Source organism: Pseudophryne corroboree, chromosome 11, assembly GCF_028390025.1.
Source record: "Pseudophryne corroboree isolate aPseCor3 chromosome 11, aPseCor3.hap2, whole genome shotgun sequence".
NCBI lineage: Eukaryota > Metazoa > Chordata > Amphibia > Anura > Myobatrachidae > Pseudophryne > Pseudophryne corroboree.
In genome coordinates, this window is record NC_086454.1 from 296,380,166 (window position 1) to 296,403,059 (window position 22,894).

Consider the following 22,894-nt stretch of genomic DNA (forward strand, 5'->3'; position numbering starts at 1 on the left):
CCTGATATTCGTAAATTTGGTAGCATCGCATCCCCCATAGAAACCTATGGGGGATGTGGCTGCAGGCAGCAATGGAGATACCTAATATTTAAAGCTAACCCCCAAAATGGGTGTTTTCGGGACTATAGCCACAAAATATACATATAAATAGTCCCCTAACTGAGGTTGAGATTGAAGCCTGCGCTGTCCTGTCTCTTATGTCTCCCCAATTGTCCTCCTCGGGATGTAGGGGTGCAAGATATTTTTTCCTATTCACTTTCATGTCGGCTGTTAAAATCTGATACAAGGTAATTTGCTATACGACTGGTTCCCAGTGGTTTTGAATCATGGCATCCTTAGGCCAACATTTTCTATTCAGGAATCCAGTAAAATCGATTAAAGTAAGGAAATACTTTGTGGCTCCTACTCTATGGAACTCACTCTCCAGCAGAGCCGGATTAAGGGGGGGGTCCCGGGGATACGTACCCCCAGGCCCCCCTTCCCAAAAGGGCCCCCTGCCACACCACAGATCGGATCTCTCTTCCGATCCGATCTGTGGTGTTGTGCTCCCGTCCGCACTGCAGCGGCGGCCGTACAAACAGGACAGCTGAGCGACGGCTCAGCTGTCCAATAACGTATGAGTGAAGTAGGCTGCCCCAATGGCTGAGCGGCAGGCTGCTTCATTCATGCATGATTGGAGAGCTGAGCCGTCGCTCTGCTGTCTGTGCGATTGGCGGGGACGGGAGCGCAGTTCGTTCACTGGATGGTATGTGAGTGACCGCGCGCCCCCCCTCCCCCTCCTCTCTTGCATAGGGGCCCCACTGTTTTAAGTACCCCGGGCCCCCCAGCGACTTAATCCGGCTCTGCTCTCCAGGCACAGTTCGAGAGGCCTCCACTCTAGAATTCTTCAAAAATAGAATCAACACTTTCCTGTTTACTCACTCGTTTCACCAATGTCCCTTGTTAAGCTTGTTTTGTATATTGTGCTGTAAAGGCAAATGTAAAGCCACACACACCACGATTTACTGACCATTGCCCCCTCCCCCGCACCTGATGCAAAATAAAAAAACAAGTTGTAATGACAAAAAAAAAAAAAAAAATCACCTGTCCTCATCCGGCCATCGGACTAGCAGGGCTCTCATGCAAGTGGGCATGCTATGCCGTCCTCCCCCCCTCCCCCAGCAAGTGTCACTCCTGGGCAAGTGCCCTGTGGAACCCTAGGATGCCAGAGGGATTCAGTGTCCTATATATTACAGATATGCAACAAGCAATGTGAAACCATTTTCCATGTTAGAAATTAATTTCCATAAAACAAATACCTTTTGGAGATATTGTCTGAGCCGTGCAATCTACAGAGAGACCACACAGCTACATCAAAGCCCAAGATTTAGGGAGAGGATACTCTAGGGGTAACCCAATACAACCCTTGTGCACTCCCGCCAAATGTATGACAGGGAGCCCTCCTGGCTACAGATCCTCCAGGACAACTCCTAAGAGTTTGGGATGATTTTGTGGAGCAGAGCTGGGACATATAGCACCTCAGTTAGACCCACGCAGCGCTCTCTCATGCAATTATATACTGTAGACTGCTATAGATCTTACCATAATGAGCATTCTGTGTGCAGGGAGCTGGACCCAGGCCTGGCTGAAGCTGTGTCCACTCTGATCTGGGCGGCACCTCGTCTGCAGACTGAAGTCTCCGAACTGAAGACAGTAAGTGCACATCAGTGAAATGTGTTTTCGAACATTGATGCTTATTTACATGTCTATAACATTATAGAAAGACAATGGTGACCATGTGACAATGTTACCTGACTATAGAGCTGCTACCCACACACAGGTACCTAAGGTTCATACAGCTAGGACCCAGATACAGGTGACCGTGTGCTCTGTTACTTGTCCATAGAGTTGACACCCAGACAGAGGTAGCAATGTGCTCTACTACCCCCCCTTTCAGTCATATACTACACAGTCTTCAGGACACCAATGTACCCTCCTGTTGGTTGGTACACAGCCATAGGCACCAATGTACCCTGTTGTGTGGTTGGTACACAGTCATAGGCACCAATGTACGCTCCTGTGTGGTTGGTACACAGTCACGGCTAACACTGTGTTCTACTACCTGTCCATATACCTATAACCGAGACACAGGAGACCATTTGTTCTACTACCTGTCCATATACAGTACCTAAAACCCAGACACAAGAGACTGTTCTACTACCTGTCCATATACCTAGTACCCAGACAAAGGATTCTGTTCTACTACCTGTCCATATACCTAGTATCCAGACACAGGATTCTGTTCTACTACCTGTCCATATACCTAGCACCCAGACACATGAGACTGTTCTACTACCTGTCCATATACCTAGTACCCAGACACAGGATTCTGTTCTACTACCTGTCCATATACCTGGTACCCAGATACAGGAGACTGTTCTACTACATGTCCATAAACCTATACCCCAAACACAGGAGACTGTTCTACTACCTGTCCATATACCTAGTATCCAGACACAGGATTCTGTTCTACTACCTGTCCATATACCTAGCACCCAGACACATGAGACTATTCTACTACCTGTCCGTATACCTAGCACCCAGACACAGGAGACTGTTCTACTACGTGTCCATATACATAGCACCCAGACACAGGAGACTGTTCTACTACCTGTCCATATACCTAGCACCCAGACACAGGAGACTGTTCTACTACCTGTCCATATACCTAGTACCCAGACACAGGATTCTGTTCTACTACCTGTCCATATACCTAGTACCCAGATACAGGAGACTGTTCTACTACCTGTCCATATACATAGCACCCAGACACAGGAGACTGTTCTACTACCTGTCCATATACCTAGCACCCAGACACAGGAGACTGTTCTACTAACTGTCCATATACCTAGTACCCAGACACAGGATTCTGTTCTACTACCTGTCCATATACCTAGTACCCAGATACAGGAGACTGTTCTACTACCTGTCCATAAACCTATACCCCAAACACAGGAGACTGTTCTACTACCTGTCCATATACCTATTCCCCAGACACAGGAGAACGTTTGTCCTACTACCTGTCATATACCTAGAACCCAGACAAAGGAGACTATTCTACTACCTGTCCGTATACCTAGCACCCAGACACAGGAGACTGTTCTACTACCTGTCCATATACATAGCACCCAGACACAGGAGACTGTTCTACTACCTGTCCATATACCTAGCACCCAGACACAGGAGACTGTTCTACTACCTGTCCATATACCTAGCACCCAGACACAGGAGAACGTTTGTCCTAGTACCTGTCCATATACCTAGAAGCCAGACACAGGAGACTGTTCTACGACCTGTCTGTATACCTAATACCCAGAATCAGGAGACTGTTCTACTACCTGTCCATATACCTAGTACCCAGACACAGAAGACTGTCCTACTACCTGTCCATATACCTAGTACCCAGACACAGAAGACTGTTCTACTACCTGTCCATATACCTAGTACCCAGACACAGAAGACTGCTCTACTACCTGTCCATATACCTAGTACCCAGAATCAGGTGACTGTTCTATTACCTGTTCATATACCTAGTATACAGACACAGGATTCTGTTCTACTACCTGACCATATACCTAGTACCCAGACACAGGAGACTGTCCTACTACCTGACCATATACCTAGTACCCAGACACAGGCACAGCCGGCGCTACGCACTCAGCAAAGGTACGCAGTGCTCTGCTACCCTGCTGATGCCGGCTGCCGCTGCGCCTGTCAAACTGGATGACAGGTAGCGGCGCTAGCAGCGTGTAGCTCTCTCCCTTCCCCACACAGCGCCGCTGCCGAGAATATCCACTGCTGCTTGACAGGTCTGCTGGCCAAGGTAAAATTTTTGGGGCGTGGCCTAATTGTGGGATGTGTGGCCACGCACCCTTATGAGGAAATTTAAAAAATATAATCTTTGCAGTGTGTGTGTGTGTGGGGTGGGGTGGATGGGGAATATGAGCCCCTCAGCCAGTGTCAATTAAAGGGGGGAGTGTGATCGGTTTGATCACTCCTCCCACAATCTGTACAACAGGCAGAGGCTCAGCAGTAGCAGCAGCCTCTCTGCCCCACTGCAGCTCAGCACACAGCAGCATGTGCTGTGCTGCCAAGATGAGAGCATATGCTGCTGCTGCCCAGCAAGGCGAGAGGGGGTAGGGAGTGCAGTGGACTAGGGACCCCGCCGGTCCCCTCCATCAGTCCCAGCACTGGGTAATTAGTAAGGGCGGCGTGGCCATGGGTAAAGGGGGCGTGGCTACATCCCTTCAATGAAAGTTCGGAGAGCCAAAAATCGGTACAGACTATAAAAAAAGGTATTGTATCTGCTAAAAAGGTACAGTTGGAGGGTATGTTGTGCGGTGTAATATGACTGACGGACACAACTGTGCGGTGTAATGTGACTGACGGACACAACTGTGCGGTGTAATGTGACTGATGGACACTACTGTGCGTTGCAATGTGACTAATGGACACTACTGACCGACACTACTGTGCGGTGTAATGTGACTGAGGGACTCTACTGTGCGGTGTGATGTGACTGACGGACACTACTGTGCGGTGTAATGTGACTGACGGACACTACTGTGCGGTGTAATGTGACTGAGGGACTCTACTGTGCGGTGTGATGTGACTGACGGACACTACTGTGCGGTGTGATGTGACTGACGGACTCTACTGTGCGGTGTAATGTAACTGAGGGACTCTACTGTGCGGTGTGATGTGACTGACGGACACTACTGTGCGGTGGGATGTGACTGACGGACGCTACTGTGCGGTGTAATGTGACTTAAGGACACTACTGTGAATTTGTACTATTCTGTGGCCATGCCCATATATTTTTAGCGAGCGCATTCGGCGCGCACTGTCCGCGTTTTGAGCATGGCAGATACAAACAGAATTTTTTGCCTTGAGCTCCTCAAGGTCTAGAACTATCCCTGTCACCGATTTTAAAATATCTTTTTCTTTTCAAATTTAACATGCCCCCAATTTTATATAGAGGAGGGGGCGCTAAACCATACTCCTGCTCCGGGCACCATGGCACCTAGCAACACCACTGTGTGACCACTACTGTGGGCATTGTGTATAAGGGGTAGCACTGTGTGGCGTAATGTGCATAAGGGGCACTACTGTGTGGTATAATATGAATCAGGATCACTACGTTTGGGGTAATGTGAATAAGATTGTAATACTGTGTGGCGATATTTGAATTGTGGGTACCATTGTGGTCACGCCCCTTCCTTGTGTGACCACACCCCTTTTTGCTGTGCGCCCTGTTCTTTTTTTTACGGATGAGAGGGCGCAAAGTTATCATTTGCAGGGGGGCGCCAAACACTCCAGCACCGTCCCTGGGCACAGGAGACTGTTCTACTACTTGTCCATGTACCTAGCACCCAGACACAGGAGACTGTTCTACTACTTGTCCATGTACCTAGCACCCAGACACAGGAGACTGTTCTACTACTTGTCCATGTACCTAGCACCCAGACACAGGAGACTGTTCTACTACTTGTCCATGTACCTAGCACCCAGACACAGGAGACTGTTCTACTACTTGTCCATGTACCTAGCACCCAAACACAGGAGACTGTTCTACTACTTGTCCATGTACCTAGCACCCAGACACAGGAGACTGTTCTACTACTTGTCCATGTACCTAGCACCCAGACACAGGAGACTGTTCTAATACTTGTCCATGTACCTAGCACCCAGACACAGGAGACTGTTCTACTACCTGTCCAAGTACCTAGTACCCAGACACAGGAGACTGTTTTACTACCTGTTCATGTACCTAGTATTAGGGAGGCCAATCCCGGGAACGAGATCGGCGGGATCCTGGGATTCTGGCCCAAAAATGCCGGGATTTGAATCCCTGGATTGGAGACTCCAATCCCGGGATTCACAGGATTACATTGCGCATGCGCACTTTGGCCCGGCTGTACGGCCCGGGTGGCACTGGCAGTGGGGTGTTTTTAAAGCTGATGCGGGCGGCATGAACAAATGCTGACCGCGCCGGCGTCATTTAAAATGTAGCACCAGCTGCCAGCCAATCGGAGCTGGCGGACCAGGAAAGCGGTTGCAGCAGCGTCTCCTGGTTGGCTGCCGGACTGCCGGTTCTGACTGGCTGGCGGCCAGCGCTACATTTGAAATGATGCCGGAGCGGTCAGCGTTTGTCCATGGCTGCCTATAATAGTAAATTTTGATACTTAAACCCACCCTTCCTGCTCCGTACATCCTCCCTCCCGCACTGCTCCCTACATCGCATCCTCACTCCCGCACCGCGCCCTCCATCCTCCATCCCATGCTGCTCCCTACATTGCATCCTCCCTCCGCACTGCGCCCTACATCCTCCCTCCCGCACCGCACCCTACATCCTCCATCCCATGCTGCTCCCTACATCGCATCCTCCCTCCGCACTGCGCCCTACATCCTCCCTCCCGCACCGCGCCCTACATCCTCCAGCCCATGCTGCTCCCTAAATCGCATCCTCTCTCCGCACTGCGCCCTACATCTTCCCTCCCGCACCGCGCCCTACATCCTCCATCCCATGCTGCTCCCTACATCGCATCCTCCCTCCCGCACTGCTCCCTACATCGCATCCTCCCTCCGCACTGCGCCCTACATCCTCCCTCCCGCACCGCGCCCTACATCCTCCATCCCATGCTGCTCCTTACATCGCATCCTCCCTCCGCACTGCGCCCTACATCCTCCCTCCCGCACCGCGCCCTACATCCTCCATCACATGCTGTTCCCTACATCGCATCCTCCCTCCGCACTGCGCCCTACATCCTCCCTCCCACACCGCGCCCTACATCCTCCATCCCATGCTGCTCCCTACATCGCATCCTCCCTCCCGCACTGCTCCCTACATGCTCCTTACACCCACCCTTCTTCCCTGCCCTCCTCTTCCACTCTCCCTGCTCCCTACTGCAATCCCGGGATTGAGCGTTTTTCAATCCCATATCCCGGGATTGAAAAAATGGCCCGGGATTGGCCTCCCTACCTAGTACCCAGACACAGGTAACAGTGTGTTCTACTACCTGATGTGTAAAACACAGTGCACAATTTTCTTGTGATACTACACAATTGTTTTTGTGCGAATTTTGTGCAATTATTTTGACTCTCTCACAGTAGAGTGATCGGTCTGTTATTTTGTGAAGGGGTAACCTGGTCCCTTTTGTTATAGGTGGCCAGTCAGCTTTGTCATAAATACAGCAAAGAATATGGAAACCTCTGTCGGTCAAACCAGATCGGAACAGTCAGCCAAAGAGTAAGTGTGAGATATGGTGCAATACATGTATGGATATAATATCTGTACTACAGTATAAACATATATATAGGGAAATTTACTAAGCTCCCGATTTTGACCGAGATGGTGTTTTTTCTTCAAAGTGTCATCTCGGGAATTTACTAAACTCAAATCACGGCAGTGATGAGGGCATTCGTATTTTTTTGGAACTCAAAGAAAAAAATTACGAATGAATACACAATCGGTCAAATACGCCTGTAATTTGGTAGAACTCGGTAATTTACTAAAAAGTGTAATTCACAAACACTGCCGGCAATAGCCAAACACTGCCATGAAAAAATACAAATCGTAAAAAAGTGCTAAAATAAAACAGACCTGCTTATTTTTACCGTGTTCTGATAGGCATGCACGGATCCATGAGATCCGTGCATGTTTATCAGTGGGAAGGGGTGGGAAAGTGTTAAATTTGTTGAAAAAAAATGCGTAGGGTCCCCCCTCCTAAGCAAAACCAGCCTCGGGCTCTTTGAGCCGGTCCTGGTTGAAAAAATATTGGGGAAAAAATGACAGGGGTTCCCCCATATTTAATCAACCAGCACCGGGCTCTGCGCCTGGTCCTGGTTCCAAAAATACGGGGGACAAAAAGCGTAGGGGTCCCCCGTATTTCTGAAACCAGCACCGGGCTCCACTAGCCAGATACATAATGCCACAGCCGGGGGACACTTTTATATTGGTCCCTGCGGCCCTGGCATTACATACCCAACTAGTCACCCCTGGCCGGGGTACCCTGGAGGAGTGGGAACCCCTTAAATCAAGGGGTCACCCCCTCCAGCCACCCAAGGGCCAGGGGTGAAGCCCGAGGCTGTCCCCCCCATCCAAGGGCGGCGGATGGGGGGCTGATAGCCTTTTTGTCAAAATGTGAATATTGTTTTTAGTAGCAGTACTACAAGTCCCAGCAAGCCTCCCCCGCAAGCTGGTACTTGGAGAACCACAAGTACCAGCATGCGGAGGAAAACCGGGCCGCTGGTACCTGTAGTACTACTACTAAAAAAATACCCCAATAAAAACAGGAGACACACACCTTGAAAGTAAAAGTTTATTACATACATCCACACCTCCAAACATACATACTTACCTATGTTCACACGAGGGTCGGTCCTCTTCTCCATGTAGAATCCATGGGGTACCTGTGGGAAAAATTTTACTCACATAATCAGTGTGTAGATCGGTCCTCTTCTGTTCTTTTTGTAATCCACGTACTTTGCAAAATAAAAAAATGGACACCCGACCACGCACTGAAAGGGGCCCCATGTTTTCACATGGGACCCCTTTCCCCGACTGTCAGGAACCCCCTCTGACTTCTGTCTAAGAGGGTTCCTTCAGCCAATCAGGGAGTGCCACGTCGTGGCACCCTCCTGATTGGCTGTGTGCTCCTGTAGTGTCTGTCAGGCAGCACACGGCAGTGATACAATGTAGCGCCTATGCGCTCCATTGTAACCAATGGTGGGAACTTTGTGGTCAGCGGTGAGGTTACTTTCGGTCAACCGCTGACCGCAAAGTTCCCATCATTGGTTACAATGGAGCGCATAGGCGCTACATTGTATCACTGCCGTGTGCTGCCTGACAGACACTACAGGAGCACACAGCCAATCAGGAGGGTGCCACGACGTGGCGCTCCCTGATTGGCTGAAGGAACCCTCTTAGACAGAAGTCAGAGGGGCTTCCTGGCAGTTGGGGAAAGGGGTCCCATGTGAAAACATGGGGCCCCTTTCAGTGCGTGGTCGGGTGTCCGTTTTTTTATTTTGCAAAGTACGTGGATTACAAAAAGAACAGAAGAGGACCGATCTACACTGGATTATGTGAGTAAAATTTTTCCCACAGGTACCCCATGGATTCTACATGGAGAAGAGGACCGACCCTCGTGTGAACATAGGTTAGTATGTATGTTTGGAGGTGTGGATGTATGTAATAAACTTTTACTTTCAAGGTGTGTGTCTCCTGTTTTTATTGGGGTATTTTTTTTAGTAGTAGTACTACAGGTACCAGCGGGCCCGGTTTTCCTCCGCATGCTGGTACTTGTGGCTCTCCAAGTACCAGCTTGTGGGGGAGGCATGCTGGGACTTGTAGTACTGCTACTAAAAACAATATTCACATTTTGACAAAAAGGCTATCAGCCCCCCATCCACCGCCCTTGGATGGGGGGGGGGACAGCCTCGGGCTTCACCCCTGGCCCTTGGGTGGCTGGAGGGGGGGACCCCTTGATTTAAGGGGTTCCCACTCCTCCAGGGTACCCCGGCCAGGGGTGACTAGTTGGGTATGTAATGCCAGGGCCGCAGGGACCAATATAAAAGTGTCCCCCGGCTGTGGCATTATGTATCTGGCTAGTGGAGCCTGGTGCTGGTTTCAGAAATACGGGGGACCCCTACGCTTTTTATCCCCCGTATTTTTGGAACCAGGACCAGGCGCAGAGCCCGGTGCTGGTTGATTAAATATGGGGGAACCCCTGTCACTTTTCCCCCCATATTTTTTCAACCAGGACCGGCTCAAAGAGCCCGAGGCTGGTTTTGCTTAGGAGGGGGGACCCCACGCATTTTTTTTTTAGTTTTTAACAATGTTTTTTTTTTAAGGAAAGGTGCACAGTGAAGCCCAGCACAGATCTCACAGATCCGGCCGAGATTCATTGTGTTAAAGTCTGCAATGTTTTACAATTCACTCCCGTAAAAAACACTGCCAAAAAATACGAATGACATCGACATCGGTAAATACGAAAATGCGGTATACGACAGCTTAGTAAATTAGTCGTAATAAATTCAAAAAGTTGCAAATTTACACTTTCAATGTCATTCGTGTTTGAACTTTAACCTCATTCGGAAAAATACGAATTTTAGTACATTTACCCCACAGTATACTGTTTAGCATTAACCAAATTTTCCTTATTGTTGTTCAAACCACCAAACTGGAATCATTTAATGATTAATGGCAAACACTACACTTAAGGGGAATAACCAATTAGCCCCGGTAAAACATCGGGTGCGAAAAACGTATGGTTTTAGTGTCTCGTGCCGGTTTATCGAGGCTAATTGGATATCCCCCGCCTTAGTATATTACTTTGTTAATGTATTAATTCAGGCACATTTACCCATATTTAAAATTAATGCACATCTATATTTCTCTAGCATCCATAAGGGATATTGGGGAGACTTTGGGGGTCATTCCGAGTTGTTCACTCGCTAGCAGTTTTTTGCAGCCGTGCAAACGCTTTGTCACCGCCCACCGGGGAGTGTATTTTCGCTTTGCAGAAGTGCGAATGCTTGTGCAGCAGAGCGCCTGCAAAATCTTTTTGCGCAAAACAAGACCAGCCCTGTAGTTACTCTTCGTGTGCGTTGATTCTAATGATGGTGGTACGGCTTTTGACGTCACACACCCACCCAGCATTCGCCCAGCCATGCCTGCGTTTTCCCTGACACATCCGCGTTTTTCTAAGCACTCCCTAAAAACGGTCGGTTGACACCCTGAAACGCCCACTTCATGTCAATCTTCCTGCATTGTGCCATGCGACTAAAAGCTTCGCTAGAACCTGTGCAAAACCAAAAATGGCTTTGTACCCATACGTCGCGCATGCGCAGAAATGCAGATTTTTAGCCTCTATCGCTGCGCTGCGAACAACGGCAGCTAGCGATCAACTCGGAATGACCCCCTTAGTACCAGGGCAGAACTGGCCATCTGGCACTTCTGGCACATGCCAGAAGGGCCGATGGTCTGGTGGGCCGATCTGGTCCACAGAGAGCCGGGAAGGCTGCGCTCAGCACAGCTCCCGGCTCTCTGGATTGTCCCCAGCTGCCGCTGCAAGGCGTGCCCCGTTGCTAAGCAATATGGGGGCGTGCCACGAGACCACGCCCCCTGACTCGCGACACGCCCCCATTTGCAGTGTCCGCACGCCCTTTACATGGCGTGTGCACCCCCTTTTTTGTGTGCGCGCGCATGAATTCCAGGGCCGGACGGAGTCCTCAGTCCGTCCCTGCTTAGTACGATGGGTATAGACGGGGTCCAAAGGAGTCGGTGCACTTTAACTTTCTTCACTGGGTGTGCTGGCTCCTCCCCTCTATGCCCCCTCCCACAGGCAGTTTAGAAAAATGTGCCCTCAGGAGAGGATGCACACACTGCAGCTCCAGAGAGTTTTCTTCAATTTCTTTTAAACTTTTATTATTTTCGGTATGCTGTTTGGGCAACATCATACTTGCAACGTGGGAGTTAGGGGGGACGGTCACCGGCCTTGCGAGGTGTCATAGCCGCTTCCCTGCTGCAGGACCACTGTCCTGAGAGGTTGTTTGTATAGTGGGGCACCACGCCTTAGCTGTCGCAATTGCAGCATGCCGCACACCCCTAACAATAGCCTAAAGATGACGACAGTGGTGAGTACAAATCGGGGGCCCCGCTATATGGGACCCTCCTGAGGGGGACCCGCTATATCCCCCTGTGTACACTGGCTAGTGGTGGCTTAAACTAGCACTTGTGTGATGTTTTTAAGCTAATCGGGAGTCTTTGCTAGTATAAAGTACACTGTAGCTCCGGCGCCATTGGGGGGGCGGAGCTACTTCAGAGCGAGACCAGCTGTATTTTGGCACCTTCCTCTGCTTACAGCAGCAGCAGCAGGCACACACAGCTCCTCCTGACACCCAGAAAATGCTGGAGAACTGTTACAGGGTGTAGCAAAGGGGGAGAGCCGCTATTGTACACAATCTGTCTCCTATAAAGGACAGTAATCATAGGTGTTTCTAACAGCTTACAGCCTCACAGGGGCTCTGTAGCTGGGGTGTGCTGGTCCTCTCTCTCTATCTCCCTCTCACACACAGTAAGGGGCAGGCTTGCTAGTTATTACTTGTCTGTGTATGTGATTGTGCTTTACTGTGAACATGGGTAAACACAAACTATGCAGTGTATGCCACACCAGATTCTCTCCCTTATCATCTGATTCTGTTTCATGTCAACAATGCAGCCAATCTTCACAACTCAGTGAAGGGGCTGGGGGGAGAGGGTCAAGAGCCTTCCTGGCTAGGTGCCCTTAAAAATATGATGTCTGATATGTCATCACAACTCACTGCTAATGTTAAAAAAAACTCTGCTACTACAATGGGCGGTTGCAGACTTAGGGGGTAATTCAGACCTGATCCTAGCAGCAAATTTGTTAGCAGTTGGGCAAAACCAAGGAGGTAATTCCAAGTTGATCGCAGCAGGAAATTTTTTAGCAGTTGGGCAAAACCATGTGCACTGCAGGGGGGGGGGGGGGGGGGGGGGGGCAGATATAACATGTGCAGAGAGAGTTAGATTTGGGTGGGTTATTTTGTTTCTGTGCAGGGTAATAAATACTGGCTGCTTTATTTTTACACTGCAATTTAGATTGCAGATTGAACTCACCCCACCCAAATCTAACTCTCTCTGCACATGTTATATCTGCCCCCCCTGCAGTGCACGTGGTTTTGCCCAACTGCTAAAAAAAATTCTGCTGCGATCAACTTGGAATTACCCCCCAAGTGCACTGCAGGGGGGACAGATACAACGTGTGCAGAGAGAGTTAAGGTCAGTACTGACGGGAGAGATGTGTGCTGAGTGATCTTAACAAAGAGCGTTCAGCACACATCTCTCCCCCGCTCAGCACAGCGTGTTGTGTGCTGAGCGAGGGGGGGGGACGCTCACTATACACAGCGCTGAAGTGAGCGATCTGCATACAAGCTCAATCTAGCACCGGCGATAACGATGCACGGGGCCGCGCATCGCTATCGCTGGGGGCCATACACACGACAGATCCGTGCTTAAAATCTAAGCAATCAAGTCAGATTTCTTAGATTTTAAACACGGATCTCTCTGTGTGTACCCCCCTTTAGATTTGGGTGGGGTGTGTTCAAACTGAAATCTAAATTGCAGTGTAAGAATAAAGCAGGCAGTATTTACCCTGCACAGAAACAAAATAACCCACCCAAATCTAACTCTCTCTGCACATGTTATATCTGCCCTCCCCTGCAGTGCACATGGGGCCTAATTCAGACCTGATCATAGCCCTGCGGGTCGTAGCGGCTGCGTGTGACATCACGCAGCCGCTGCTGCCCGCCCCCCGCATGGTCTGGCCACACCTGCGTTGGCCGGACAATGCCCACAAAACGGTGGCCAAACGCCGCCGTGCCGCCCCCTCCAGCCCAGCGGCCGCCTCTGCCTGTCAATCAGGCAGACGCGATCGCTAGGCAACAACAGCTGTCGGCTGTCAGCCATGCACCGGTGCACTGCGGTGCTGGCGCATGTGCATTTCTTACCTGATTGCTGCACTGCGATGAACGCCAGCGTGCGATCAGGTCAGAATGGCCCCCTTGGTTTTGCCCAAATGGTAACAAACTTGCTGCTACGATTGGGTCTGAATTACCCCGTTAGCTGCCAGGGCAGATGTTACACAGCTTCCCCTCTCTCACTCAGGACCACAAAAGTTTGGTTTACCTGCTCTACTCTTTGATTCAGATGCAGATGTACAGAAGCATGGGGAGGACTTGGATCCCGTTAGTGGGGATTCCACTTCTGCTCACGGTATTGTACCCCTCATTCTGGCTATACGGGACGTGTTAAAACTCCTTCTTGAGGACGCTGTGTCACAGCAGACATTTTTCTTTACACAGGACAAGCCAAATGTCACTTTTCCTAATTCTGCAGAGTTAGATGACCTGTTTAAGTTAGCCTGGAAAAGTCCAGACAAAAACTTCCAAGTGTCAAAAAGATTCTTGCACACTTTCCCATTTGCTCCTGAAGGTAGGAAATTCTGTGAAGAACCACCGGGGGTTGATGTATCAGTCTCTCGACTGTCAAAAAAGGCGGTGCTGCCTGCCTCGGGCTCCTTTACCATAAAGGACCCTACACTAAAGTCTATCTACACAGCAGCAGGTGTATCGCAAAGGCCGGTCATAGCAGGTTGCTGGATGACCCATGCCATTCACATGTGGGCTTCTCAAATTCAGGAGGGCCTCTCCGGGGATATGCCTCTGGTCATTACAGTGGCTCTCCTGAAGCACATTCAGGACACTTCACGCGTCCTGTGTGACTCGCTCAAGGAGATGGGCAATATTAATGCTAGGACCTCTGCCATGGCCTTGTGGTTGCGTCAATTGATAGTGGATGCAGAGTCCAAGCGCAGTGTGGAATCTCTGTCCTCTTCTGGGAAATGGCTCTTTGGGGTTGAGTTGGATACATGTATTTCTAAATTTACTGCAGGGAAATCCACATTTCTCCCCTCTGGGGCCCCGCCGGCTAGGCGTTCCTAACCAGGGCCGTCTGTTCAGTCCTTTCGGTCTAACAGATTTCGATCTAGGGCCAGAGGTGCCTCCAATGCAGCTAGAGGCACCATAGGTAAGACAAGAAGACCTGAGAACACCGGTTCTCAGGAACAGAGCACCAGTTCTGCTTCCATTAAGTCCTCAGCATAACGATGCCCACCCCAAGGGGATCTCAAGGTGGGAGGTCGACTGCGTCACTTCAGCCACATCTGGGAAAGCTCCTGCCAGGATACCTGGGTAAGGGACCTCATTTCTCAGGGCTACAAGCTGGAGTTCGACGGTGCTCCTCCTCAACGATTTTTCAAATCAAGCTTGCCAGCTTTGGAGGATACGCAAGTTACGTTTGAACAGGCCATCCAAAAAATTGGTCCAGTCCCACGTCATTGTTCCAGTACCAATACAACAACGGGAAAAGGGTTATTACTCCAACCTGTTTGTGGTACCGAAGCCGGATGGTTCGGTTAGGCCCATTTTGAATCTAAAGTCTTAGAACCCTTATCTCAGGGTTTTCAAGTTCAAGATGTAATCCTTAAGAGCAGTGATTGCGGGCCTGGAAGAGCAGGAATTCATGGTTTCCCTGGATATCAAGGACGCCTACCTTCATATTTCAATTTGGCCACCTCATCAGGCTTATCTGAGGTTTGCCCTACTTGACGATCACTACCAGTTCCAGGCACTACCCTTCGGCCTGTTCACAGCTCCGAGGGTGTTCGCAAAGGTGATGGTGGAGATGATGTTCCAGCTCGGGGTCCAGGGGGTCAATGTTGTCCCCTTACCTGGACGATCTCCTGATAAAAGCAAGATCCAGGGAGCTTTTATTGCTCCATATCGACCGCACTATCCAACTTCTGTCACACCATGGGTGGATTCTCAATTTACAGAAGTCCCACCTGGACCCAACTCATCGGCTCCTGTTCCTGGGGATGTTACTGGATACTGTGGCCCAGAAGGTGTTCCTTTCGGAGGACAAGACGAGAACACTTCAGGAGTTGGTCCGCATGGTACTCCGACCTGCTCGAGTATCTATCCATCTTTGCATAAGATTGTTGGGAAAGAGGTCGCCTCATAGAAGGCGATCCAATATGGGAGGTTCCATGCCGGAACATTTCAATTGGATCTCCTGAGCAAGCGGTCCGGATCACATCTACAGATGCATCGGATGATACGGCTGTCACCTCAGGCCAGGATTTCCTTCCTGTGGTGGCTGCAGTCCTCCAATCTCCTGGAAAGCCGGAGTCTCGGGATTCAGGATTGGATCCTCCTCTTAATGGATGCGAGTCTGAGAGGATGGGGAGCTGTCACCCAAGGGGCTCAGTTCCAGGGCAGGTGGTCAGCCCACGAAGCCCTCCTTCTGATCAACATTCTAGAACTTCGAGTGATCTACAGTGCTCTGCTTCAGGCCTCTCCTCTACTCAAGGATCACGCAATCCAAGTACAGTCTGACAACGCCACAGCAGTGGCGTACATCAGTTGGCAAGGAGGGACAAAAAGCAGAGCCTGCATGCGAGAGGTGTCAAAGATACTCCTCTGGGTGGAAAGATATGCAAGAGCAATGTCAGCAATCTTCATTCCGGGAGTGGAAAACTGGGAAGCAGACTTCCTGAGTCGTCACGACCTTCACCCGTGAGAGTGGGGGCTCCACCATCAGGTGTTTCAGCAGATCATCGACCGGTGGGGCTGCCTACAAATAGACATGATGGCTTCTCGACTCAACAAGAAGCTTCACTGGTATTGCTCACGAACCAGGGACCCTCAGGCGAGGGCAGTGGATGCACTGACGTCGCCTTGGCCTTACCGTCTGGTCTACCTGTTTCCTCCGATCCCGTTGCTCCCAAGGGTGCTCCAGCAAATCAGACATCAAGGAGTCCAGGCAATTCTGATTGCCCCGGATTGGCCTCGGAGGGCGTGATACGTGGATCTTTTGGACATGTCCATCAAAGACTCTTGGCCTCTACCACTAAGAAGAGATCTTCAACAAGGACCGTTCATCTACCCAGACTTATGGCGACTTTGTTTGACGGCATGGAGGTTGAGCGGAACATCCTAGCTCACGAGGGCCTTTCCAAAAGAGTCATTACTACCATGGTTCAGGCCAGGAAACCTGTGACGTCAAAACACTATCATCATATCTGGAGGAGATATGTCTCTTGGTGCGAGGAACGCTCGTATCCGCCTGCGGAGTTCCACTCGGGACGTTTTCTCCATTTCCTGCAAGCTGGTGTGGATAAGGGCTTACGCCTGGGTTCCATTAAGGTTCAGATTTTGTCCCTCTCAGTTTTCTTCCAGAAGAAATTGGCAGTATTGCCAGAAGTGCAGACCTTCTTGCAAGGAGTATTTCACATTCAACCTTGTTTTTTGCCACCCACAGCACCCTGGGATTTGAATGTAGTGTTGGAATTTCTATAGTCCTCCTGGTTTTAACCTCTGCTGATGGTAGAAGACAAGTACCTCACGTGGAAGACGGTGATGTTACTGGCCCTTGCTTTTGCTAGACGTGTCTCAGAATTGGGGGCCTTATCGTGTAAAAGTCCATACTTGGTCTTTTACTAGGACAGAGCAGAGCTCAGGACTAGGCGGTTGTCTCTGCGTTCCTCTTGAATCAACCTATTGTTCTGGCACTTCTGCTCCTCCGTGTTATGAGCCACGGCTGTGGCTCATTCCTGTTTTGCATTTTTGGTTATTTATTTTATGTTATACTTCTGTTTCTGTTCCCCGTGGGTGTCATGGGGTGTTCGGAGCCCACCCTTAAAGAGAGGGTACTGTTATGAACCACAGGTAGTGGTTCATTCCTATTTTATGTTTATAAGTAGTCTTGCAGGCCAGGATTTCCAGTTGCTCTGGTTTAAGAAGATTCTTGTTTGCTGCCAGTGGTGAGTCTGTGTGATTGCAGCTTGTTCCCATGTGTTCAGCCTCACCTGTCTGTTGATTGCACCTCTCAGTTGTGCAGCAGGGCAGCTGCATGACATAATTAATTAAGACTCTCTGTTATATGCTGGCTCAGTGCAATTCACAGACGCTGGTGATATTTCCAGGTTTCCTGGGTTCCAGAGTTCTTGTGTTCTGAGCTAGTCCCTGCCAGTTCCTGAGCTCCTGTCTAGCAGTGTCTGTCTAGCTGCTTTGAGTGTCGGTTCCTGTGTCGATTCCAGTGTCTGATCCTGTGTCCTGCCGTGAAGCATTCCTGTCCAGGAGTCCTGTGGCTTTGTCTGTGCCTGGTCGAATATCTGGCTTCTTGGTGTCCACCGGTCTGTCGTTTGGGATTCTGCCTGTCCTCCAGTTCTGAGAGTCTGTGTCGGCTACATTGGGGGTTCCTGTCCGTTTGCCAGTATTTGTACCGGTTCCGTGAGTAGCGGCTTTGCCGCGTCCGTCGGCTCAGGCCGCAGTATTCTTTGGTTATAATTTGTTTCTGGTGTTTTGCAGAGGGTTCTGCTTGTGCTGTCACCGCCGGTACACAACGGTATTGTGTCGGCGAGTGGACAGCATTTCCTTTGTTGTTCTTTTCCTTTGGCGGCGTGCCGCACATATATTTAGGTTTAGGGTTGTTAGTAGCCCCTAGCCTTCTGTTTGTTTTAGCTAGAGGTCCCCTTGTTATTATCCTCTGTCGGTTCACGCCTTGTCTCAATCTAAGACCTGGGGGCATCGGAGTTGGGCAGACCTAATCCGCCCTTCAAACGCGGCTGCCGTGGGCCCAAGAAACCATAGTCACTCAGGCGTGAACGGACCACACGGGTGAAACAACGGAGGTAGGGTGCTAGAGGCTATTTCCACACCACACCTCGTTTTAGCGTCACGTTCTGGTGCTCAGGACTCACTACGCAACATCTCCCTTGTTCTGAGCACCAGGAACCTAACACTCCGGAGGCATTGGATGCTGTGCGAGCCTTGAAGATCTATGTCAAGCGAACGGCTCGGATCAGGAAGACGGATTCCTTGTTAGTGAACGGCTCGGATCAGAAAGACGGTTTCCTATGATGGGCAGAAAAAGGGTTGTCCTGCTACGAAGCAGTCCATTGCTCATTGGCTTAGACTTACTATCCAACAGGCCTATGTGTCGGCAGCCTTACCTGTTCCTAAGTCTCTGAAGGCCCACTCTACAAGATCGGTGGGCTCTTCCTGGGCGACTGCCTGTGGAGTCTCGGCCTTGCAACTATGCCGAGCTGCTAACTGGTCGGGGAAGAACACTTTTGTAAAATTCTACAAGTTTGATTCCCTGGCCAAAGAGGATACCCAGTTTGGGCAGGCGGTGCTGCAGAAGTCTCCGCACATTCCTGCCCGTTCTGGAAGCTTTGGGACGTCCCCATCGAACTAAGTCTCCCCAGTATCCCTTATGGATGCTAGAGAATAAAGGATTTTAATTACCCACCGGTAAATCCTTTTCTCATAGTCCATAAGGGATGTTGGGCAACCGCCTCAGTACGTTGACTTTTCTGCAGGTTCTCTTGTTCAGCCGTTGCTGGTTGTTTTATGTTCGTGGTGTATAAATCTCAGCACTTATTATTATATACCCCGTCGTACTAAGTCTCCCCAATATCCCTTATGGACTACGAGAAAAGGATTTACCCATAGGTAATTAAAATCCTATTTTGTGCATTTGTACAAATTACTCTCAGTAACACCATGTTTAAAACTGAGAGGATGATGTATTATACCTGCAAGGATTGTGCCGCTATAGCTCTTCCCTCTTTGCCTCTTTACAGAGTATCGATGAGATGTATGAAGATCTCGGATGCTGGAGTGGTGGAGTGAAACGCCCCACAGTGCTGTGTCTCCCCCCCAGTGGTCATGTGTGAGATCTCGTTATTATCGTGAGATCTCTTGTGCAGCCCAGAGCTGGCAGCCAGGGACAGCGCTGCCACTGCTGAGGTGAATGGATGACACCTGCAGTTGTCCAAATCAATAGCTGCAGGTGTCAGAATGGTGTATAGCGCCCCTGTCATATAGCACCCACCGCCACAATCATACATAGGGTGGAAGGTATCCTTACAGGCTCACTGAGCTCATCACACTATTTTATTCCCCCTCTCCGGTGGTGGCGTGGACCACCACCCTAGGGGGAATACTGGAGTGTGCCGGTATTCCGTGCACCAGCATGTCACCCTCTGTCGGGTTTCTGGCGTCCGTATTCTGACCACCGGGATCCCGACAGCCGGGAAAGTAAACGCATCCCAGATGAAGAACTGATTCAGCTTACAGTACAAGTCATTAGAAACCAGTGTTGCTTATTCCTCACTGCACCTTCCAGTACCCAACAACCTGCTCTCTTTCTACAGCTGATGCATAAACTGGGCACGGAAGCACCTCCCAAAATCCTGGTGGAGAGATATCTGATTGAGATCGCCAAAAACTACAATGTCCAATATGAGCCAGATGCAATGGTTATGGTGAGTAAATGTGGGTATTAGTGGCTAGGGATTGGGGGGCTACAAACAGGCTGTAGTATAATCTGCTAGCCCAAAGCTCAGCATGGGGGGTCATTTACTAAAGTATAGAGAACCTTGCTCTGTATCTGCTGCTACAATGGCGTCTACACATGCAGAGGGGTGGGGCCTGTAGATGTGCAATGTACACAGCTGCGTAGTTGGCAGGTAGGAGCCACTTCTTAGTGTAACTAGGTGAGAGAAGTGCAAAACCGTAAAAACAAAATAATGGCCCAGTGATCCCTAGTCATGCGATCTGTACAGCGATGCACACAGATGTTAGGGGGGGGGGGGGGCAGAACCTGGCATGAGCGGCTGCCTTGCCCTGTGTTGGGCGGTCTCCCGCATGTTAGAGAACAGAGTTGTATTTATGCTACTTTTAGCAAAACTACAACTCAAGCTGAATTGAGAGCTAAGGACGGTTATTTTGGAAAGCGGCTTTAAATATGGCGTAGTGAAAAGAGATGCATAACATTGAACCTTGCATCTAAATAACATATGTATGGCTCAGGATCCAAGTCAGACAAGTGAAATTCCTGCTCATCGCAGTGATAGAAAGTCTTATTTTCACCTATTTACAAAAAGACAAAGGGCCGGATTCCAAGTTGGGTGTAAAGCAAAAGAGAGCAAGTAACGGTGCACCTTGGTAAAGCCATTCTGCACTGCAGGTGGGCAGATGTAACATGTGCAGAATTAGATGGGAGAGGGGCGTATAACTTGCTGTGTAATATTAAAGCTGCCCAGCAGTTGCATACCTCCCAACTTTTATGATGACCCAGTCGTGACGTGACCGAAAAGGGGACGTGTCCTCAGCAATAAGGGCGTGGCTTCATGGATACCGGGACTGACTGCCACGCCTCCCGTTTTCGTCACTGGGGGTCATGGCCAGCGCTCTGTGAGCTGCTGGTACGCCCCCCAGTCCCTCTGCCCAGGGCCGGTGCAAGGTTTCTCGGCACCCTAGGCAAAACTTCTGCCTTCTGCCCCTTCCCCCTACCCACCCTTCAGATGAAAGGCATGCTGCTCTCACCCCCTCCGCCCTACTCTGTTAAATGTCTGCTGTTCTATCCCCCCCAAAATCTGTGTGCATGCTGCTGCTCATCCCCCAGACTGTGTGCATGCCTGCTCCTTATCTCCTCCCCCCCCCCCCCCCACCCCCTCACCACACTGCTGCTCTCGCCCTCTTTCCTTATCAATGCAGAGAATGCACTGTGCAGCCACCTTACCTGCAGGCTGCAGTGCAGAGTTGGAACTGAGTAGTCTGTGAAAGAGCCTGGAATGAAGAGCTGTGCTGCATGTCACCCCCAGCCAGGACTTCAGGAGCTGCCAAAGTTACTGCCGGTGCCGGGTGGAGGTGGAGCTGGAGGCTGCAATACGGGAGCTTAGCAGTCACGGCTACTGTAAGATATGCATTCAGGGGGATTGCAGTGGCTGTGAAAGGTAGGACTATGCTACCTTTTTTAGGCAGCTGTAGCAGGCCGCCCCCTCAGGTCCCGGCGCCCCTAGGCAGCTGCCTAAAGCTGCCTAGTGGAAGCTCCGGCCCTGCCTCTGCCTCCCATGAATAGACTCTGTGCACATGCGCACAGCGTCTGTTCACCGTTGCTCTGCACTAAGCAGAGCAGCGTGTGACAGAGAAGCCTCCCAACTGCCCATCCCCGGACCCCCACACCCACACCGCGGGACACTGCAATCCGCGGGAGGGATAGTGGGACAGTATGTATGTATTTATTTGCACCCCTTGCATTGCAACATGGTCTGTCCAGGTGATCTGTTTTTTACTTTACTCCAACTTCAGAATCAGGCCCAAGAATGTGGAGAATGTGAATTTTATGAATTTTGTCCAGATAAGCTATATTCAAGCTTTTATCGCCACCTAGTGGCGAGAGGAATTCCTCTTCTTTTAGAATTGTCTTATATGAGATGTTATTAAATTGTTATTTTTTTACATAGAACAAACCATCCGCATTATTATTATCATTATAATCATTGTTGTTATTATTACTATTATTACTTTTAGTATTGTTGATAATATATCAACTTGACCCCATTCAGCCAGCGCTGGTACCCATTTTCTTTTCTACTACTTAGTTTTTGAGGAACTGACCTTCCTCCTACCTGCTGCTGTTGGCCGCGCACCTGCTTATTTGTTATTTGTACCTCAAAGTCACTGTGGCAGCTGCACGATGCTCAGCTCCCTGGTGACACTGGCTGGCAGTGCTTAGAGTGTTCTTACTGCTTGCTAGGGCAGGTAAGGAGCGCATGCATGGGGTGGCTTACTGGCTCCTGCGTACACACGTGAATGGTCAGACCACTGTGGGCTTCCCGTTCTGGTTTCATTAACAAACATGAAATAAACGTTTTCTTTTCTGAAAGTAAAACAATATAGAAAACCTTTATTTAAATAATAACCCCCCTCCCAGAAAATATGCTTTATAGTAATAATAATAATGATAATAATAATAATAGCTTTATTCCTTTGTGCACCCAATGGTAATTCCATCTGGGGATGGCTTTCACTGTCACATGACACCAGAAGCTCTAAGTCCTGTTAGAATGTCCCGACTTTGCAGAATTTGGGGATTTCGTCTATGACTGCTGACCCCTGAGTAACTTACATCGCAAAGCCCGAAACTAGATTGCATCATATCAGTTGGTGCTGCCTTTTATGCCTCTGCAGATGGGATCGGTTAGGGATCCTAGCGATCAGGAGACCGACGCCGGGATCCTGACCTCGAGCGCAGCATGGCACCTTGCAGGCTCGCTGCGCTCGCCACTCATCGGGCCCAGTGGCAACCTTAGATCACCACACTATTATATTCCCCATCGGGTGGTGGCATGGACCACCACTCAAGGGTGAATTCTGGGCTTGTGTTGGTATTCAGACTGCCGGCATTTAGCCGGGTGTCGGG

General features: G+C 49.9%; 1 protein-coding gene across 3 annotated transcripts in view; it reads left to right on the forward strand.

Annotated features, from left to right (window-relative positions):
• LOC134969495 (IST1 homolog) overlaps positions 1-22,894 on the forward strand; it is a 114,033-nt gene that overhangs the window by 76,021 nt on the left and 15,118 nt on the right. For all 3 annotated transcript variants that reach the window (XM_063945484.1, XM_063945483.1, XM_063945485.1), the window contains 3 exons: positions 1,605-1,692; positions 7,205-7,288; positions 19,842-19,952. In XM_063945484.1, the coding sequence (XP_063801554.1) occupies positions 1,605-1,692; positions 7,205-7,288; positions 19,842-19,952 (283 nt within the window). The remainder of the gene's footprint in view (positions 1-1,604; positions 1,693-7,204; positions 7,289-19,841; positions 19,953-22,894) is intronic.